The sequence below is a fragment of the Danio rerio genome, chromosome 7, assembly GCF_049306965.1.
Source record: "Danio rerio strain Tuebingen ecotype United States chromosome 7, GRCz12tu, whole genome shotgun sequence".
Classification (NCBI taxonomy): Eukaryota; Metazoa; Chordata; class Actinopteri; order Cypriniformes; family Danionidae; genus Danio; species Danio rerio.
Genome location: NC_133182.1, coordinates 29,135,315 through 29,156,850, shown reverse-complemented (window position 1 = coordinate 29,156,850; position 21,536 = coordinate 29,135,315). Strand labels below are relative to the sequence as shown.

Sequence of the window (21,536 nt, the reverse complement as noted above, 5' to 3'; positions counted from 1 at the left end):
CAATACCCAGGGATCTGATTGGCTAAGAGTCTCACTTATTCTACTGTGATTGGTTAAAAGCTCAGAACTAGTTGTCTTCGCTGCGTTTAACAACGGAACTAGTGACGCAGGAGGAAGTGCTGAAGTTTGAGAACGTATGTATGTTTTTTCCTGAAGTCTGACAGACTTACAGTCAGCAGAGTCACCACGAACTGCCCTGGATTAAGAGGTTTTCAGTTACTATATCAGATAACCTGCTTCAATCCTGTGTTTAACCTAACTTACTGCTGTCGACAGAAGATTGATCTGGAATGGAATGGATCTGCCAGAAGAGATCCTTGCACATATCTTTTCTTTCCTGCCTTTACAGGACAAATGCAATGCATTTATTGTTTGTAAGGCTTGGTCTAATATCATGACACATCCAAGTTCATGGAAAGATACTGAAGTCAGGTAGGAACTGTATGTTTCTGTTGTTTACATGATGAAATACAAAGAAACCCTCTCAGAGGAACATTTTTTTATCTGATCTTACCTTTTCTGTCTTGAGATATGAATTAATTGTGCATCCAAGTATTTAATTTTTTAATAAAAATTATAGGTAAAATAATTATACAGAGTACAATATAACTATATAATTGTAAATAAAAGAAACTCTGAACTCTAAAGATAACTTAATGAGAAATTTTATAAAGTTACATTGAGAGTGTTTTTTTAATTACAGACTTTTATCAGATCTAAGCACACTTTGAGACATTGTTGCGATTGTAGAGGAAACAATCTGAGATTTCTGGATTTGGAGAACTTTGATTCTCCAATTTGAAGCGTTTACTTTGCTTTACAATATTGTTACGATTCAGAAACGTTTAAGTATTGAAAGAGATTTGCCAAGCATTTTTTCTTCTCCGTGGCTTCTTTTGTGACCAAAGGTTGAGTTCTTATCAAGTGCCCTGTTAATCGCAAAGTTTATTATGCAATAAACCATAAAAAAGATGGACTATGCTTCTCCACTTTATTCCACTGTTGAAACGTGAAGCCAAAATTCCAACTCTAAGGCCACCGTCATCTTGTGCTGATGTTGTCATTTGGAGCCAGAGTCTGTGCAGTGGTGACCATGAAATGGGGTTGTGGTATTAAGGTATAGACCCTTTACACATTTCCGGGTTTCTTAAAAGCGGAAGGCGTCATGTTTGGGTAAACTCAGAGCACAGTGAATCGAATAGTACAACATATATTTATTTACAATCCTATTTGCTTAAACAATAAAAGAAAAACTCCAGAATGGTGTTATAAAGGCTTTCAGAAAAAGGAAAAAAAAATGAGCCTGATGACGGCAGCCAGGAGAATAATATCAAGTTTACTCTCAGCCCAATAGACCCTGCATTAGAAACATCTTGCATGCGCGGTAATTCGTTTTTTGTAATTTGACCCAAAGTTGATATAATACATACATAAATCCATATACATTCATAAGACTTAAAAAAAATCTAAATATTGAAAACTTTCAAGAATTTAGGATTATGGTCATTGTTAAATGCATCATAACAGTCTTGTTAAAAGGGTCCATTGCCCAAACTCTTAAAGACCAATTGAAGAGACCAATTCAATTCTTGAGCACACAATTTTTACAAAACACCCCGTTTTTATTTCAGCTAACAAAATGCAAACACTTAAACTTAACATACCTGTGATAAAAACTACCTAAAAGGATGAAATTTATTTTTTTTATTGATTTTAACTGTAAATAAAATACATTTAGTTAACATGGGTAGGGGAGGCTTCACAACTTATTCTGAAGCCAGCAACCATGAACAATGCAAATGTTTTGGCTCCACTTTTCAGGACCCTTGTCAGACTAATTTTATCCCACTCATTTGATGTCATAGGTCCAAACTCCAACCAACAATTTACCAATACATGTCTATATTTTGCTTAATTATCCAAATCATAACCTTTATATCCCAAAATCTCAGATGGGCAAATATGATTTAATATTTTATGATTCATAAAAATATAGGTGTGTACAATACAGTGAACATGCAGACTGTGATAGATACTGAGTTAATGAATGTGTGATCTGAACAGACAGTGCCAGAGCATTATGAGGGTCTGTTTTTAGACACTCACTTGGAAACTTCCCTAAGCACTAAGCACCTCCCCATGGGGGAATCCCTGCTGCTATTCTGAACTGCATTCTATTTTGTGAAGCAGACAAAGGAAGTTTAAAATGACTGCCCCTCTTTTTCTGTGTAGTTTTCCATGATGGTCAGTAGTGCCTGGGGGTGTCTTTTTTTGAAGTACCATTTTGGTTGGTCCAAGTGCCGTACCAATACAAAATTTAAAGTGTAAACAATGGAGAACGCTGATTGGTCAGAGGTAGGGCTAGACAGAATCTGCGGATATTTTCTGCTATTTCTGTGCAGAATATTGTTAAAAATCTGCAGATTTATGCAGAATGATTTTGGGAGTATCAGAACTAAAAGCTTAATATATGAAATTAAAAAGCAATACCTTTTTAACTGTTTACAATGCAAATCCAATTACATCCACTGTATTTGGTAAACAAAGCCAGTCTCTCAAATATCTCTACTAAAAGAAAGAAAATATTACTTTACAAACTGTAAAGTATTGTAAATAAATCATATAAACATTTTAACATTAATATCAATATTACTGAAATTAATTAAAAAACTTAATAAATATAAATGTTCACACATCTACACAAGTAAATAAACAGAAATATTCATTCATTCATTGGCTGTGTCCGAAACCGCCTACTACTCAGTAGGTACTGCATTTGAATTTACTACTCGGCCGTAAGTACAGTACGTTCTATACAGTATGAATGTGAAAAGTATGAATGGAATTCGGACGTACTACATCCGCCATTTTGTCATGGTCACGTGACCTACCTGCATCAGTTGCGTCGCCTCACTTCCATTCATGATTTCTCTCAAGGGGCATTATGGGATAGCGCAGCGTGCATGGAATGCGCACTTCAGAATCTCGCCGGAAGTAGTAAGTCATCTCGGTACTTCTTGCCTACTGATTTTCGAATTCTATGAATTCGGACATACTACTCGGCTCGCATACTGATTTTAGCGTACTATATAGTATGGAAGTATGCGGTTTCAGGCGCAGCCATTCATTTTCTTGTCAGCTTAGTCCCTTTATTAATCCGGGGTCGCCACAGTGGAATGAACCGCCAACTTATCCAGCAAGTTTTTACGCAGTGGATGCCCTTCCTGCCGCAACCCAGCTCTGGGAAACATCACACACATTCACACACACACACACACATGATAATTTATCCTGCCCAATTCACCTATACCGCATGTCTTTGGACTGTGGGGGAAACCGGAGCCCCCGGAGGAAACCCACGCAAAGGCAGGGAGAACATGCAAACTCCACACAGAAACGCCAACTGAGCCGAGGTTCGAACCAGCGACCTTCTTGCTGTGAGGCGACAGCACTACCTACAACACCGCTGCCTCGCCCTAAACAGAAATAATGATGGGATAAAAATCTGCACGTGCAGATTCCGTGTGGGCCTAGTCAGAGGCAATTGTCACTACCTGCTTCACTGGATTTGCGACATGAGACAACAAACCTGCTTATTTATTGTCTCAAAATTGTCAATGCTATACGACCTCATCTGGATAATTACAAAATAATAAGCGACAATAAGAAATGGTGTCAATCTTGCTACATTTTACTAATGTTATCTCCCTTTTAGGTGCGAGTCGGGAACCAGTGTCCCTGACAGATATTCTGATCTTCTCCCACTGGTCAGAAACTTGAAACTGAGGATAAGTCTGACAGATCCAGCCAATCGCAAAACTGCACTTTGGGTGCTGCAGCAGGCAGTTGCCGGAGGTGATGGGCGGCTGGAAGGACTTTCCATCTGTTGTGTGGCAAACACTCCCCTCTTTTATGCTGGTCAGGACCTGCAGCAAGGATTGGTGGACATATTGACCAATGGGTCATCCTTAACCATTTTTGACCTGAAGGGTGTGCCCTTCACCCTCAGCGACTCCTTCGTCAGGAGTGTAGCCATGCTGTGCCCTGCTCTGAAAAGTCTTTACATTAACAATCAGTCTCTGGTGTGTGGCGTCACATCTGAGACCCTGAGGCATGTGCTGAAGAGTTGCCCATCGCTCAACGTTCTTGGAGTTTTTCAGGCCAGCCTATCACAAGACGTCTTCCAAGATCTCATGTTGCCCGAGCGGCCAGCGCTCAAGAAACTGGAGCTGCGTTGCGAGCGCTCACTCAAATACACCGTGCCTCTTTGTGATCAGATATGGTTAGAGGTAAAGCGGAGACATCCACGTCTCTGTGTGGAACTTGAGCTGGACCACACCCTACCTGAACTGCACGTCCCCGGGGTTCTGCAGCCCAGCATCCCTGTGCGCTGTCTTCGGCTGCTCACCTGGACGCTTCTTCTGGATGAGGTTCGGATAGTCGGGCAGTGTTATGCAGACACGCTGGAGGTCCTGGAGCTGCAGACCGTCCCGTCTCCTGAACTCAACTCTGAGCTGATAGTCTTAGCACAGCGGTGTGTCCGGCTCCAGGAGGTTCACTGTTATTGTGTGGTCTCGCAAGAAGTGATAACAGCCTTCATCACAAACTGTCCTAATCTCTGCAGATACACACTCAAAACACATAAAGGGCCTCACCCCTGGACTTGTACTAAAGTTCACTAAACCTGATCTCAACCACGTATGGTTTGATAATGCAAGTCAGACACTATTTGATCTAGTTGTTGAGTTGAAGATCATTTTGTTGTCCAACATCGAAGTCTGGTTAACGTCGAAATCTCTTCCAGTACGTAATTAAAGTGGCTATATTATGCTACATTGAAGGTTGACACGTTTGGTTTGGAGGTCTCCTACAGTAGCTTAACAGCCATCCATGGTTAAATAAAAAAAGTTTTTTTCATAATATACATTTTACATCACATTTTGAAGATTCCTAAAAGGTTAGTTCACCCAAAATTTGCATTTCTGTCAAGATTTACTCAAATTTATGTCATTCCAAATTGACAAATCTTTTGATTTTTGAAAGATCTTTTACAGTGGAGGATTAGGGAGCTTTTGATTTCATCTAAAGACAGCAATGGTTATGGTCCAAAAAAGTCAATGTGTCTTCAATAGCTCAATCAGAACATTGTCGGGCTATGAAAATATGTTTGTGCGCACATAAATCCAAAATAAGTTGATTTAAAATCCGGGACTGAATTTTATTATAGATTTTTTCCATTATACTCTATTTATTTGGTTGATTCAAAATGTACACTGGAAATGTGGCACTGAAATGCCATCTATACTCAAGCTGTTTTAATGCTGTTCAGATATCACAAGTAGATTTGCACTAAAATCACAACTGTAACTGTAAACTTTGATACTTTTGACTGCAGTTGGTTACAGCAGACAATTTAATCTGGCTTTAATGTGGTATTCACCTTGAATTTAGAGCATCATTAACTCAGCTGTGTGAAGATGCTTTGATTATACCATTTGGGAGTTTTTTTTTGATTATTCAGTGTGAACACAATGCACACTGGGATATACATGTTTGAGAACACATTAATAATCTGTTTATAACCGGAAATAAAGGCTTATGGTTTTGAAAGCGTTTCAAACTAAGAACTATTTTCAGGCCTAATCAAATAAGTAGATTTGTGGCACTCATGTTGAATTCCTTTTAAAGACAGTTGAATGTTCTTGTTTCCATTTAAGCTCAAGATGCTCTTTGGATTATTTTAAAATAACACCGGAGAACATGTGACTTAAAAAGGAGACAAATAATACATTAAGAGATTCAGAAATGTTCATTTTTAATTTATAATTTTCTCAGAATGAAGAATGCACCATCCAAGAATAACAATTTTCCTATCGGTTCCTCACCATCTTGTCATTTAAAACCTGTAGACCAGGGGTGCTCAACCCTGTTCCTGGAGATCCACCTTCCTGCAGAGTTTAACTGCCACCCTGTTCAAACACAACTAACCAACTTAAGCTGCGGTCACACTGGACTTTTCTCCCTATAAACTTCCAATCATACACACGCGAATGCATCAGACCGGAAAGGCAAGCTCCTGCGGCAAGTTTTGCACGAGCAAAATGGTATCACTTGACTGCGTGAGACCAATCGAGGATCAAAACATGATCTCTCTATACAGAATTTTAAAATATGGACCAATCGCTGGCTTTTTTAAATGTCTAATCATCTTGTTTAATCCCCCCCTTTTTCGCAGCAATGTGCTACAGAATTCGCAAACTCAAACTCTAGTGTGACCGCAGCTTTAGTAGTATCTAAAGGAGTGCTTGGTAATTAAAGACAGGTGTGTCTGAGCAAGGTTGCAACTAAACTCTGCAGGATGGTAGATCTCCAGGAACCAGGTTGGGCACCTCTGCTGTAGACCCTATGAAATAATGTCATGAAGTGTTCATTCTTTAACATTTATTGACATACTGCAAGAGAACAGATGGTGTTTTTTTTACAACCAAATGATTACATTTCATTATGAGCAGATTTGACAATGTATTTTTGTGCTTGGAGGTGAACACCTTAAATATTGAAAAATGAAAGTGCCTTGTTTTTGTTTGTTTGTGTGTATAATGAGCTCACTGTGTTCCAGAAATGTATGGTCAACGCATGTTCCTTTCACAAGCTCGCATATGGCCAGTCAGCCAATTTGGTTCTCTCTCATGATTCGAAGTAGTTGAAAGAGAAGTCATAAAAGGCTGTGGTGTGGCTGGTGCTGCTGTTGTTGATATGTTTGATGAACTTGAGGGTGTCTTTGTCTCTGTAGACCAGAGCGAGGGAATTATCTTCAGGGTACACTGTCAAGAGCTACACAAAACACACAGTGTGTCAACAGAAGGAATGATGTGCACCGGTCTGCTGTTTGTTAATGTCATAATATAATAAATCACTGAATGTAAACAAACTAAGATGTTGTGTCATCATCACCTACCTCCTCATCTTCATCATGAGCAATATAGGATGTAAATCCTCCAAACTCTGCCTTCCACCCTGACAGAGAAGAAGAACATGCTGATTTCTAACTCTTTTATTGCTCATTTATAATTCAGGGTATTAGATGACTGTCTGTTTAATATCTGACATTGCTTTATTTGATGGTCTCCCGAAAGACATTATACAGACTATAAGTGGCTTTATAAAGTATGCCAGCTTCACTAAAGTTAAAAGTAAGCCCCATTTACACCCAGTAAATTGTGAGCAGATTGTATTACTATTAAATAATGGTCGCACTTTATTTTGATGGTCTGTTTGTTAAATTTAAATCATATTGCATCTACATGCCATCTAATTCTCATTAGATTATAGGTAGACTGATAGGTCGGGGTTAGGATTAGTGCAAGTTGACATGTACTTGCCAAGTTTCTTATGGTCAGTTACATGTCTGTTTAGCAGAAGTATTAGCAGATATTAAGCAGACAGTCTACTAATACCAAAATGGACCTTCAAAATAAAGTGTTACCGAAATAATTTTCCTTTTTATAGACAATTTTATTTTAAACCTGCATGAAATATGGTACGACAGTTTACTAATACTATGCTGAGAGTTATTATACATTGGCAACAGGATGTTTAAAAGGTAACATTCGAATAAAGTGTAACAGAGACCTTGGGGGCTTTAGTTACAGGAACTCACTGGGTAATTAAAGTCATAGGAACTAGCCACTAGACCCAGTGCCCCCGAGAATTTATTCCCTAGGATAATTTTCTTGGTTGCATTCACACCGTGACTACAGAAGGAACCAGATAGTAGCATAAATCACATTTGCTAAGCCTTGTGACAAAGCGGTAACTATTGACATCCATATTAGTAAAACTAAGTACTGGTCAGTGTTACTGGTTTCCAATGTTTTTTTAAAATACATATTTAAAAAACAACAACCTCAAACTGGTTTGAAACAAGTCAAGGGTGAGTAAATGATGGCAGAATTTTCATATTTGAGTGAAACATCACTTTAACTGCAGCAATCAACAAAATCAACAATTGGAAGATTCTGTGTTCAAAGCTGTGTTTCCATCGCATATTCCACGATAATGGGAATATCTATAAGGTATGTGATTGAAAGAGTAGAAAGGAAGACTAAATTACCTATGATGATTTAGGTGCTTTGGGCATCAGGTTAACGGCACAAATATTAGCTTGTACCAGTGTTCTATATCAGTGCACACTTACATCACTGTAGTTCCTATTGTGCTGGCTTAGACCCTGTTCATAAGTAGAAGCTAATATAGCTCCCCAAAATGGAGTGCCTTCTATAAAACTATTTGTGGCGGTTCTTCCACCAATCAGCTTGTTAAGTGCAACGTCACGCGAATGGCCTTCCGGGTCCAAGAGCCATTTCAAACTGTATGGGGAGACTCTACAAATAGTAATCATAAACATTTACAAAGTGATGTAATACTTTCGGAACTCACAATCGCAATATATATATATACACAATGCCTAATATCCAATGGCCAGAAAGTGAATTTTGTATAAATTGTTAAAATATTGATGTCTGTGATGCAGCAAGTCCAGAGACTGATGTGTACTGCCTGATTTTATATAGAATTCATATTTTATATAGAATGTGTGACTAAAAAAATGGTCCTAAACAAATATTTTCTCAATTCAAATGAGTAGCGTCCTTGACCCAGAAACAGTATTCCATACATCACGACTTAACAAGCGTATAGTTCTAGGAACCAAAAAAAAAAAGGTTCTCCTGTGCAAAAGCCCTAATTCAGTAACATCAATTTCAAATGACATACCCGCACAGCCCATGTGGAGCTGCAGATCTAATGCATACTCTCTTTTGACGGAGTCATGCAGCAGTGTATAGTCCCCATGCGCCCAGCGACGCACTTCTCCAACACAACTAGGAGGTCCTGCAAGAATTCAAATTTAATGATTGTAAATGTAAGAACTGATCTGAAAGCACACCACCCATACACACATGTACTCACCTTTGTCTTTCTTGTTCTCACGTGAGGAAGCATCAGCTTCAGTGCTGGAGCCCCCAGCTTGAGCATCTCCCTCTGTGTCTCTATTCTCCGTCTCGCTCTTTCCCTCTTCATTCTCGCCGTCATCCTCGTTGGTGCACAGATAGTGCAGACTGAGGCCGGTCAGGTTAGATAAGAGGATGAAGAATGCCTCAGACGAGAGGAGTTCCCAGCACTCCTGAACACAAGACGGGATGCTCTGCAGATCTGCACAGCTATAACACCTAAACACAATGATAATCTTTAACACACCAGAGCATAAACAAATCAGATGACAATTAACAGAATGAGGAAAAACATGCAAGTGCAGGAAGAGATTAACAGCTGAAAATGATCAAACCACATGACAGATGTTCGGATCTGACCTCTTATTTGGCGGCCCTCTCTTCTCCCACTGGATCTCAGAGGACTGCAGTGCGCTGCGCACCTGCCTCAGTTTCTCCTCCTGACAGCAAAAAGACACAATGCAGGATATCAGCAGTGTAACTGTGGATTTTTGAGGTTTATACAAATACACTTTACAATAAGGTTGAACTAACATTAATTAATGCAATAGGCACGCTATTTCCAGCATTATTAATCTAGATTCAAGACAATTTATGTATGGGTAAATAATGGCCAATTTAAAATCCTCTAATTTATACACTCAGTAGAAAGTACTAAGATAAAATTTGAAATGAAACAGAATTGCTGATATAACTTCTTTAGTGGAACACTTTTAAAAAATATTTTGTTTCAGATTCAATCACTCACTAAATCCCTGTTGCCTAAATAAAGATCTGAATGCGTACCTGTGGTTAGTCAAGTTTAAACTGGTGACATTTAATGATAAATTGCAACTAAATATGCACATATACCGTGTATACTATGCATGTAAAGTATAAATGCACACATATACATGTATATACTAAAGAAATATACACAGCGCTCACCTTATACACAAAAAAAGCTTGTACACTCCTCACAAATCTCTCTTTTAAATTCATATTTTTAATAGGAAGCTATACAATATTATATTTTTGCACTTAAATTATTAATTATTATTATTAAATTATTATTAGTTTGTACTGAAGCCAAACCTGGAGCTTATCTAACAAAATAACTTACAATGACAGTCCAAAAACTAGTACATCCAAATTTATATGTTATATATTTATATGGCAAAAAATGTTTCATTTGTTGAAATTTTGTAAAAAGTATTTTTTTTATTTTTTTTTGCAATATTTTGCTTGAATTTAATTGTATTATTTTTCCATTTCTAAATATGTTTGGGGACTAAAAAAAAAACTTAATATATATATATGGATGTGTGTATTTACACAATATACATTCATTAATTTTCCTTCCATGTCTTTGGACTGTGGGGGACACCTTAGCACCTGGAGAAAACCTAGGTGAATGCAGAGAGAACATGCAAACTCCACACAGAAATGCCAACTAGACCCAGCCGAGACTTGAACCAGCGACTTTCTTGCTGCGAGGTGACAGCGATACCCACTGCACCACCGTGCCGCATACAATATTCAAAAACATGTAAATACAAACTTTTATTTTGTATGCAATTAATCATTAAATCGCAGCAGATACATTGTTATTACTTCCTTTAATTGAAAGATAAGTGACTTATATACATAGAAAGTACATTAAATTCAAGTGTCTGTTGTTTCCAAAAAACTCTAAATATGATGATGTAATGTTTAGTTGAAATTCAGCATAACAGGTACTTTAAAAATGACAAAAAATTACTTTGCTGGCGAATAATAATAATAATATTAAATAAATAAATAAATAAATAAATATATATATATATATATATATATATATATATATATATATATATATATATATATATATATATATATATATATATATATATATATATATATATATATATATATATAAAAATAAATAAATATAAATATATATGAAGGTACTTTGACAATCTGTTTCACTGAAAGACATTTGAGTGAGTGTCATACAGTGCTCGGCATAGCTGAGTACACCTCATTTTGAAAATAAATATTTGTATCCATTTGTCAGTGAATATGGATCATACATATTGGTGCATTTGAACAAAACAGATTTATTAAACAGATATATTTATTAAAATAATAGTTTAGTCACAGAACATCTTTAGAAATGGAAAGATAATGCATTTAAAGTCATACAAAACATTGCAAAAAACAAATTACAAACTACAACAATTCAACTATATTTTGTATTTATTTTGCTTCTCTTGATGTTTGCTATTTTTGATAATGTTATTTAATATTATATTACAGATTTTTGAACTCTTATTGTGAGTTATTTTGCATCCTATAGAAAATATTCATTTAAATGAGAGATTTGTGAGGGGCGTACTCATATATGCTGAGCACTGCAAGTAAATCAAATATTCAGAATAAAAATAGTATTTAACAGAACACATAAATGCATAAATAAAAAGTGTTTCAGCATATTGACTGTAATTCTTATGTCATGTTATTGATCATACAGCAAGACAACAGCATATTCTTGCATGTGAAGTCAGCAAACGTGACTCTTTTATGCGCAAAAATGATAAATAAATAACTTGGACAATTAATTATTTACCACATACCCGGACTACATGCCTCTACTGTGGGCATGGGACATGTCACTAAATTTCACATCTACAGGAATTTCTCCTTTGCATCAATTATAGATGAAGCTCCACAACAGCGCAGACAGAAAAAGCCTCTTCTGGCAGAGTTTATTTTATCCAAGTACAAATCCTTCCAATTGTGACCCTGCGCTTTATAACAACATGCAAAAATGCACATTGTTGGTATACTACTGTGTGTACATTAAGCACAGTGTAAAAGATAATAATGATGACTAACCTGTAAGAAACTAGGCAAGCAAATCTCTGAACTGTCCTCGAATTCCTGTTGTACCCGCGCCTGATAGCGAGGATCCAGGTACATCTCGTTCACCCATTCGAAAAGCAAAGTCTCCTGTATAAAACACATAAATACGCAGGTCAGGTTATGGCCATTTGGTCATGACACACACTAAAAAATGTGCTGTCAGGCCAAGTTGACTTACGTCTCTGGGGATGTGAGCGTGTCGGGGAGCTGAGGGCTCAATGTAGCGTGAGGGTCTTGGTAAGGAAGGGCCATGAAACCAGCCGCTCAGAGATAAACGACACTTCTCCTCTGAAAGCACCTCCGCCACCTAGGTCAAGCTCACAGGTCAGATCATTCCCACGCATGTAAATACTTGCAAATAATCATACTAAAAACAACAAGAATTTTAATTTTTAGCTTAGTCTCTATTTCAGAGCTCGCCACATCGAAATGAACCACCAACTATTCTAGCATATATTTTATGCAGCGGATGCCCAAACAGTCGCAACCCAGTATTGGGAAACACCCAAACACACTCATTCACACACATACACTAATGTCAATTTAGTTTATCCAATTTACCTATAGCGCATGTCTTTGGTCTGTGGGGGAAACCGGAGCACCGGAGGAAATCCACGCCATTACAGGGAGAACATGCAAACTTCACACAGAAACGGCAACTGGCCCAGCCGCGACATACAATGAATAAATATGCTAATCCAGCAGGGGGCGCACAGTGTTGCCTTGGTTACTGCAGTAAACAAACCAGCATGAAGTCAAATCTAGCAGGATTTGATCAGTTTCCTAAACTACAAAAAAAATCCAGGCAAACTTTAGCATACATTTCAAAATCCATACAAAATTTTATACAAAGTAAACAAGCATTTTGGACATTTTAATACATTTTAAAGGCCTTAATTATCTCTAAATTGATTTACCAACTTTTAATACTTTAAGACCCCGCAGACATCCTGTTCTTGCTGTGAAACAACAGTGCTAACTACTGAGACACCATGCCGCCCATACATTAAATCTTTATAAACAAAACATATTAGTACAAAGGGGGTAGTTAGAAAAATTATACAAAAAAATGTAATCTTATAAATTTAAAATCGAATAAATTTATCACAATTTTTATACAAAAAATTTAATACAAAAAAGTAAAATAAAAAATCAAATAAGTTCAATTTCATAGAATTAAAATCTAATAAATTTAAAATACAAATAATTGATATATATATATATAAACATTTAAAATAATAAATGTTAGATTTAAATTAATAAATTCTGTTTTAATATTTCAAAGTAAAGAGTGTATCAAAAAGAATTTACAATAAATAAAAATGAACAAAATAACTTGTTAAATAGGTTGAAAATTTACACAAAAAACAATAATAAAAAAACAAAACAATAACCATAATAATAATAAAAATAACAAACCTACATTTAAACTAAAATAAAAAAAAATAAAAAATAAATAAAAATAAATGAATGTTAATAGCATAAAAGTACTAAAGATACTTGTTTAAAAGACGACAGCTTCTGATTACCTGATGGAAGGAGACAGGAGAGACTTCAAAAAACACCAGACTGTTGCAGCAAGGAAGCAGAGACTTGACAACACTCATTGGCTGACAATGTTCTGTGAAACATACAGAAGTACAAAGATTCAACTACTAAAAGAAACAGATAAAAGTGATCGCCGTGCACAATTCTTCAGTAAATATTACTACAAAGGTAAGCTGGGGCCAGTAGAATGGAACCAGATTAGCGGGATGGCTAGTAAAGCTTAGTTTAGTTGGCACCAATAGTTGGTTTTAGATCACTTTGTGATAGCTGATTATATACAACACAGGTAATGTGCTCCGAGACAGGTTATGTTCCGAGTTAGAAAAAGCAAACTTCGTTTCAACCGATCAGCTGTGAGCAAAGTGAAAAATATATGATGCAATAAAGCCACTGCTCTGGTTTCTCTTGCTCAAAATTAAAGGTCATCATTCAGTAAAACACTTTTAAAGATAAAAAAAAAAAGTCTGATTTGAATGAGGATTATTTATTATAATTATTTTAGACGATTTAAGCTCAACTATATCCAACTACAATTTACAGACATACACCATACATACATACAGCTGAGAGCAAAATTATTAGCCCTCCTGTGCAATATTTATTCTGTTTTTAATATTTCTCAAGTGACGTGTGTGTGTGTGTGTGTGTGTGTGTGTGTGTGTGTGTGTGTGTGTGTGTGTATATATATATATATATATATATATATATATATATATATATATATATATAAATAAAGGATAATTTTCACATTATTTCCAATAATATTTTTTCTTCTGGAGAAAGTCTTATTTGTTTTATTTAGGCTGGACTAAAAGCAGTTCCTTTTAAAAACTATTCAGGGTCAATATTATTAGCCCCCTTCAGCAATTTTGCTTTTCAATTGCCTACAGAACAAACCACTGTTATACAATGACTTGCCTAATGACCATAACTTACCTAATTAATTTAGTTAAGCCTTCAAATTACACTTTAAGCTGAACACTAGTATCTTAAGAGCCCTGAGCTCAGAAGATCCTCGAGGCCGGGGCTCCCTCTTGTTTGAAGGGCGATAGGGGACTTTGAGCTCAGGTAGGTCTCGAGAACTCCCCTGCTTGCTATGCAAACTCTGCACAGAAACATCGACTGGCCAGGTAAGGACTTGAACCAGTGACATTCTTGCTGTGAGGCAACAGTGCTAACCACTGGGGTGCTGTGCTGCCCTGTCTAGGAAAAAGACAGGAGGAGTAGGGGTAGAAGGTGGGATTCTTTAAGATGAAGATAACTGGGGTGAGAATTATGATTATTTATAGTGAGTTAGGAATCATCTGATTGGTGCATCTTGTGTTAGCTGATGAAGGACCAGCCGTGATCAATCATAAGCACGTGCTTATCTTGAAATTAGTTTAGAAATAAGCCACACTTACTGTCATCATGGCAAAGGTACTAAAATCAGTTATTAGAAATCAGTTATTAAAACTATTATGTTTAGAAATGTATTGAAAAAAAAATCTTCTCTCTGTTAAATAGAACTTGAGGACAATATATAAAAGAATTAAAATGTAACAGTAGGGTGAACAATTCGGACTCCAATTGTATATACAAAACTGCAATTCAAAGCTATTTTAAAACGATAGATAAAAGATGAAGATAAAAGATGAACATATGAGCTCAGAATCTGAGTCTCTGTATATCTAAACAGTACTCAACATTACAAATTTCACATCTTCACTTGCACAAAAAGCAAGCTTTTTCTTATAGCTCTCCTCTATCATACACAGCTGTTTTCAATTAGCTGTGCAAATGTTTTCAAATTATTCTTGTTTTTAAACCTTTCTCTTTGTCTGCAAATTGTTGAGTCTCTTTTGAGAAGTCAGTCACAGTATCTTTGTTTCAAGGCATGTGATTGGCTGTTTTCTACTGGTTATGGTACCTTTATCTACACTCACTCACAAACTCAGGATTAAAGCCAGGGTTAAGAGAGAAAGTTGATGAACAGCATCATGGAACCAACAAAGCCTGACAGCATTGGTTGGTGTTAACTCCAAACTAATCCTTTAATCCTGAGTTTGTTCAGCCACCATCATGGTACAGGCTCAAGATGTCCAACTATCTTGTTTGAGTATCTTGCTTGCAATAAAATGCACTTAGTGCCGATTGGATTGAAAGCATAACTGTAGACAGAGTAACACAATTTGGGGGATAAAACCAACTTATGCTGTTCTATCATTTAGGGGTGAATTGATGCTCTTCTATCACACACACCGTCAGTGTTGAACAGGTCGAGGGTCCCTCCATCTTTACATTCCCAGGGAGGAACCAGATAAAGGATAAATGCGACTCTTCGCCCCTCCAGCTCATCATCATGACACAGCAAAACATCTGGAAAGGAGCAGCAGAAAGAGAGAGACGTCAGGAAAACCACTGAGAGAAACACGTCATCTAAAACCCCGGTGAATGACTGCTCCAGATGCTTTACCCGTATGCTCATATTTGGCACAGGATATGTCCACAGTCGCCTCCAGATCCACCTGCAGCACTTCTGACAACCACACGCGAAACTCCCCGAAAATGATTGACCTGAGATCCAAACAAACAACACATCTATGAGACAAACAATCACAGAAATGCAGATGTTTAAATGAACTTTGACGCACCGTATTTGTGAGATATGATGCTCTTTTCTTTCTTTCAGATCATCTGACTGCAGAAAAAAGAAAGAGAAAAAGAAAGAGAACTCAGACCTTTCATCCATTTCATTTAAAACATATGCTGCAAAAAGTTTTTGTGGAGTTTTTGTCTTGTTTATAGTCTAAAGATTAATAAATGAAGAGCATTTTCTAGACAAGTAAAAATTATAGTCTTGTTTTCATTAAAAAAAATCTAAATTAAGTGACATTTTCCTTAAATCATGCAAAATAATCTGTCAGTTGGATAAATAAAATAATCTTGATGTTGGGTTGAAATACGATTTGTATACTTACCCCACTGGCAGATTATTTTGATTTAAGAAAAAAACAAGACAATAGATTTATTAGTCTAGTACAGAGATGCCCAAATCAGGGCCTGCAGGCCAAAGTTGGCCCATGGTAACCTTCGATTTGCCCCGCCATCCCATCTGAGAAGAACGGGAGAATGATGTAAGGTTGGGGCCGATGCCTTCAACATTGCTCATCATTTCTAATTTTAATGTAACCTTTTGTTTGTTTGTTTGTTTGTTTGTTTGTTGTGTTGCAAAAAAGCATGAATGTTGTGCATGAATCATATAAAAAGAAAAAAGTAAAGATCCTCAATGAGCAAATCAAGTGTATTGAATGTATTCAGCATCGAACACCATTGTGTTTTAAAGGGGATTGTTTGTTTTTATTCTAAAAAGTTCATAATAAAAATGCAATATATATATATATATATATATATATATATATATATATATATATATATATATATATATATATATATATATATATATATATATTTCAAGTTATTTTTAAATATTATTAAATCAGGTAATTACCATAGCAACTTTAATGCAATACTTTGCTTTATTTAACTTCGGCCCACTGTTTTTTGGACCCTGATAAGAAAAGGTTTGGGCACCCCTGGTCTAGAAAACTCTCCTTGGTTTAAGAATTTTGAGATATCTGGACTAGAAAGAAGACAAAACCTCCAAGTAACAAAAGCTTTTTTGTAGTGTACAGAACACAAACTATTCAACCCCTGAAACTGAAACGATTTGTCTTTTTTAACGGCATCTGTTACAATTTAGTGGCAAATGATAACGTAAGAATGTAAATGACATATTTTTTTGCTTTTTAATGTAGTTTTTACTTTTAGCAAGTTATTTATTTGGTTAATGCACAAATTGTGTTAGGCCTTTGGAAACTTTAAAGAAAAGTCATTAGTTTGAACTGATAACATGACGCATAAATAAATTTAGCCCGTGCATTAGGGCTGTAAAATCTGATATAGTGAAATTTTATTTTATTTTTCTGGAATAAATATTGCGATATGAAGAGTTTCACAAGACAGTTTGTATAGCTCTATTTGATGTTTTTCTGGGAAGTCTATCAGTACTAAGGTGTATATATATTGAATTATCACACTGCAAAAAAATGTTTTTAAATCAAGTAAAAATATTATTTTGTTTTCAGAAGAAATAAATCAGAATTAAGGAAAATATAATATTTTCCTTAAATAAAAAAAAGGTAAAATTTTTTGCCAGTGGGGTAAGTTAAACAATCTTGTTTTCGCTTTGAAATGTAGATATTTGGATTTAAAACAAGGCAAAAATTCTAAGGGAGAAATTTTTATTTTATTTTATAAATCATATGCATTCTATATGAATACAGTAACTAAACAAAATTCTGTAGCTCCTCGTCAACTATAATTCATATTGCGAATATGCACATTGTGATATCGATGCTGAAACGATATATTGTACAGCCCTACCATGCATGTCAAAACTGGTCTCATAAAAGCTCCAGATTGTTTTATTACATTAGATGGTCTATAGTAACAACAACACTTGATTTTCTTACTTAGAGGCTTTGTCTTGCTATCTTAAAGAAAGCTTAAAAATCAAGAAGCATTTTCTACAAAAGTAAAAAAAAAAGTCTTGATTTTATATATAAAAAAAAAAAAAACCTAATTTAATAATTTAAGTTTTTAGATAAATTTGCTTACCTCACTGATAGATTGTGTTGCTTGTTTTAAAAAGAATCTCGCTTAATTTTGACTTTTAAACTAAAAACAAGAATTTAGAGATATTTGGACTAGAAACAAGACAAAACCTTTTAAGATTTTTTTATTCCTTTTTTCCAGATAGGATTACACTAACAGTTTCTGGATGAACTCATTTATCATTCATAAATCATAATTAAAAATTATTATAAAATACAATTTTTTTCATTAAAAAAGTCAAAATTAAGTGAGATTTTCCTTAAATCCAGCAAAATAATTGGTCTGTTGGTAAATAAAATAATCTTGTTTCTGGGTTGAAATAAGATTTTTATACTTACCCCACTGGCAGATTATTTTGCCTATTTTAGGAAAAAACTAAAGCTTGTTATAATTATTCAACCCCTATTTAGCAGTAGCGCATTATTTATTTGTATAGTAGGACACAAACTGTGTTAAGCCTTTGGAAAATTTCTAGAGACATCATTAGATTGAATTAATACACAGACAAATTTAGCCCATGCATGTGTGTTGATGCAAAATTAAGATATGGCCTAATCAAAACAGGTCTCATAAAAGATATAGATTGTTTTATTACATCAGATGGTCTATGGCAACAACAACACTTGATTTTCTTACTTAGAGGTTTTGTCTGCTTTTCTAGTTTAAATATCTAAAAGAATTCTTAAATCAAGAAACATTTTCTAGAAAAGTCTTCATTTCATTAAAAAAATGCAATTTAATAGGTTAAGATAAACAAATGTGTTTTTAGATCATTTTACTCCTTGATTGAAGCACTATTTTAGATATTTAAACTAGGAAACCAGATACAAAAATAAAAATTAAAAATAGCTCGAGATTTTTGCAGAGATGATGAAACTAACAGTTTCTGGAGGCACTCATTTATCATTCATAAATCTGTGAATTGTGTTACCAGAAACCATTTGAGGAATTGAAAGAAAACACACAATATCATTAAGAATACAATATTTGATTTTAATAATAGTGATATAATAGTTTACTTGTTTCAGGTCAAGGCGGTTAAATAATTTTGACTGCTGTATAATTCACACTCATACCTGTTGAAACTTGTACAAATCATTGGACTTGCTGTTGAAGTTCAGCTGCAGGAGCTCAGCTTGCAGACCCTCCACAAAACTCGGACTCTGCAGGAAGTCTGTGATCTGACAGTGAGGAAAGGGCTCACAATCCAGTTGGACACAACCTGGACAGAAAACAGGAAGAGTTTACTGTTCTGACAAACACTCAAACCACTCTGCTTTATGTCTATAAACCAAATGAAAGCTGCATGCAGCCAGGAACTATGCTGAAGCCAGCTGAAGTAATGTAAACTCTGTGTCACATGGGTGAGCAAATGAACACACACATACCATTAGAGAAGCTCCGTTTCTTCTGCCAGGCGTCTCTCATACTCTTCAGGACAGAGTCTTCCTTCAAGTCCGCGTTTATCGCCGCGAGCTCACCTCTTTTCTCTTTTTTGTTCTTTTTGCCTGTTTCTGAATCATTTTGTCGCTTTTTAGCTGGCATGACAGGACCATGAGGGAAATAAACCCAGGGGGACTTTTGTTTTCTTTTCCTTTTGCTCTTCTTCGTTTGGTTTCAGTCGGAGGCGCGTCGGATCGTCACTGCTCCTGCAGGTGAGCTGAGGAACAGTTTCTCAAATTTTATTTATACCGTGAACAAAACTGTTATTAATGAGTCTAAATTCAATTATCTGAAATTGTTCTTTTAGTTAAGTTACATTACAACTTTGCCTGATGATTATAGTACTGTATTCATTCATTTACACTTCTTATTGTTTATTTTGTTTGTTTTAAGCAAAAATTAATTGTAAATATAAATTATAAATGTAAATTAATATTTTGAATATTAGTCAATATACTAAATCGTATACACACACACACACACACAAACATATTAGACATTTTTCAGATTTTTTATTTTAAAGATCATCCATTCATATAAATCTTTTACGCTTATTTGCTGCGTTTATGACCATAAATAAATAACTTTGTGGTTATGTTGACTTCATTATCCTAATAATATTAGACTTTATTATTCAGGCTCTCACATCCAGACTGTGAACAGTTTTTTTTTTTTTTTTTTACAAGCCATCAGACTTCTCAACATGAGAAATTGGATAGACACAAACACACACACACGCAAAACTTAAGACAACTACAGAAATATTTGCACAACTGCTATTTTTACACTTGTCTGTACAGCATTTCTACCTCAGTGACAAATGTTTACCTGTACAGTATTTATGTTTAATCCAATATTTGCAAAACATCCGTAGTGTACTGGTTAGCATTACTGTTTCTTGTCGGTCCTGTTTTGTTTGCACTAAATGTTGTACAAACCGCACTCTGCGCTCTTATTCTTATTTTATTCTTTTAAATTTTTAGCGTGTAGTCCTGTGTTATGTTGTCAATTTATGTTGTTTGATGTAGCACCTTTGTAGGAACATTTTTTTGTTTCACTGTGTACTGCACTCAGTGGTGTAAAGTAAAAAATTACAAACACTCAAACTACTGTAATTGAGCAGTTTTTCTCAGGAATTTTAATTAACTAAGTAGTTTTAATAATGTGTACTTTTACTTTCCCTTGAGTACATTTTTAGTGCAGCATTGGCACTTTTACTCCACGACTTCATTTTTTCCTTGCCTAAGGGGATTAGAAAAACTTGAAAAAATCAGTCTTGCGATTCCTGTCCAATCAAATTGCACATAGAAGGCAAATCACATCACAATGAACTACCTCAAGACATGAGCGCTTTATAATTATAATTGCAGCAAACTGTTTGGAAACATTAAAAGTGTCCAAGAAGATGTCCAAAATCTTTACACGCATTGACCCAGAGACTTTTAGATGCATGTCACTTATGAGATGACGACGATGTTTATTGTACTACGTTATTACTATGACGTCTATCAGATGTTGAAGTTTGGTTGCCATACCTGACGACGTCAATATTTGACGTCAATTTGTCATTGGCTTTAGATGTTGGCTCAACGTTGGATTCTGGTCACTTTCTAACACAACCTAAAATCAACCAAATATCAACATCATTTGACCTTGTTATTGGACATCAAAATAACGTTGTCCTTGGACGCTGGCTAGACATTGAATTTTGGTCCCCTAACATCACAACCTAACCTAATATTAACGTCTTATGGCGTTGTGTGCCTGCTGGGCAATAACTAAATGCACTACAGAATGTTACGTTTACACAAATTACATGTAAATGCCTCAGCTTTCACAGTGTAACTCTCACTACACTTGAGTACTTTTGAAAGGTCTACTTTTACTCATACTTTGAGTAATATTTACAACAGATACTTGCACCACACTTTTAAGCAGGTACTGGTACTTTTACTTGTGTAGGATTCTTTTAGTACTCTTTACATAACTGACTGC

The 21,536-nt window shown here is 35.5% G+C and overlaps 2 protein-coding genes across 2 annotated transcripts; one reads left to right on the top strand and one right to left on the bottom strand.

Annotated features, from left to right (window-relative positions):
* The first annotated feature begins 107 nt into the window (after positions 1 to 107).
* Positions 108 to 5,208, top strand: fbxl8 (F-box and leucine-rich repeat protein 8). The gene is made up of 2 exons (NM_001037422.2): positions 108 to 432; positions 3,716 to 5,208. Exons 1-2 carry the CDS (start codon positions 296 to 298, stop codon positions 4,680 to 4,682), a joined length of 1,104 nt encoding a protein of 367 aa, NP_001032499.2. The 5' UTR covers positions 108 to 295; the 3' UTR covers positions 4,683 to 5,208.
* A 1,190-nt stretch (positions 5,209 to 6,398) lies between these two features.
* ogfod1 (2-oxoglutarate and iron-dependent oxygenase domain containing 1) lies at positions 6,399 to 19,707 on the bottom strand. Its single transcript, NM_199689.3, has 13 exons — positions 19,487 to 19,707; positions 19,175 to 19,320; positions 16,076 to 16,122; positions 15,898 to 15,998; positions 15,684 to 15,800; positions 13,424 to 13,515; positions 12,073 to 12,201; positions 11,868 to 11,981; positions 9,372 to 9,451; positions 8,971 to 9,230; positions 8,776 to 8,892; positions 6,959 to 7,017; positions 6,399 to 6,834 (listed from the first exon to the last, which is right to left on the bottom strand). Exons 1-13 carry the CDS (start codon positions 19,641 to 19,643, stop codon positions 6,688 to 6,690), a joined length of 1,566 nt encoding a protein of 521 aa, NP_955983.2. The 5' UTR covers positions 19,644 to 19,707; the 3' UTR covers positions 6,399 to 6,687.
* Between the last annotated feature and the right edge of the window lie 1,829 nt (positions 19,708 to 21,536).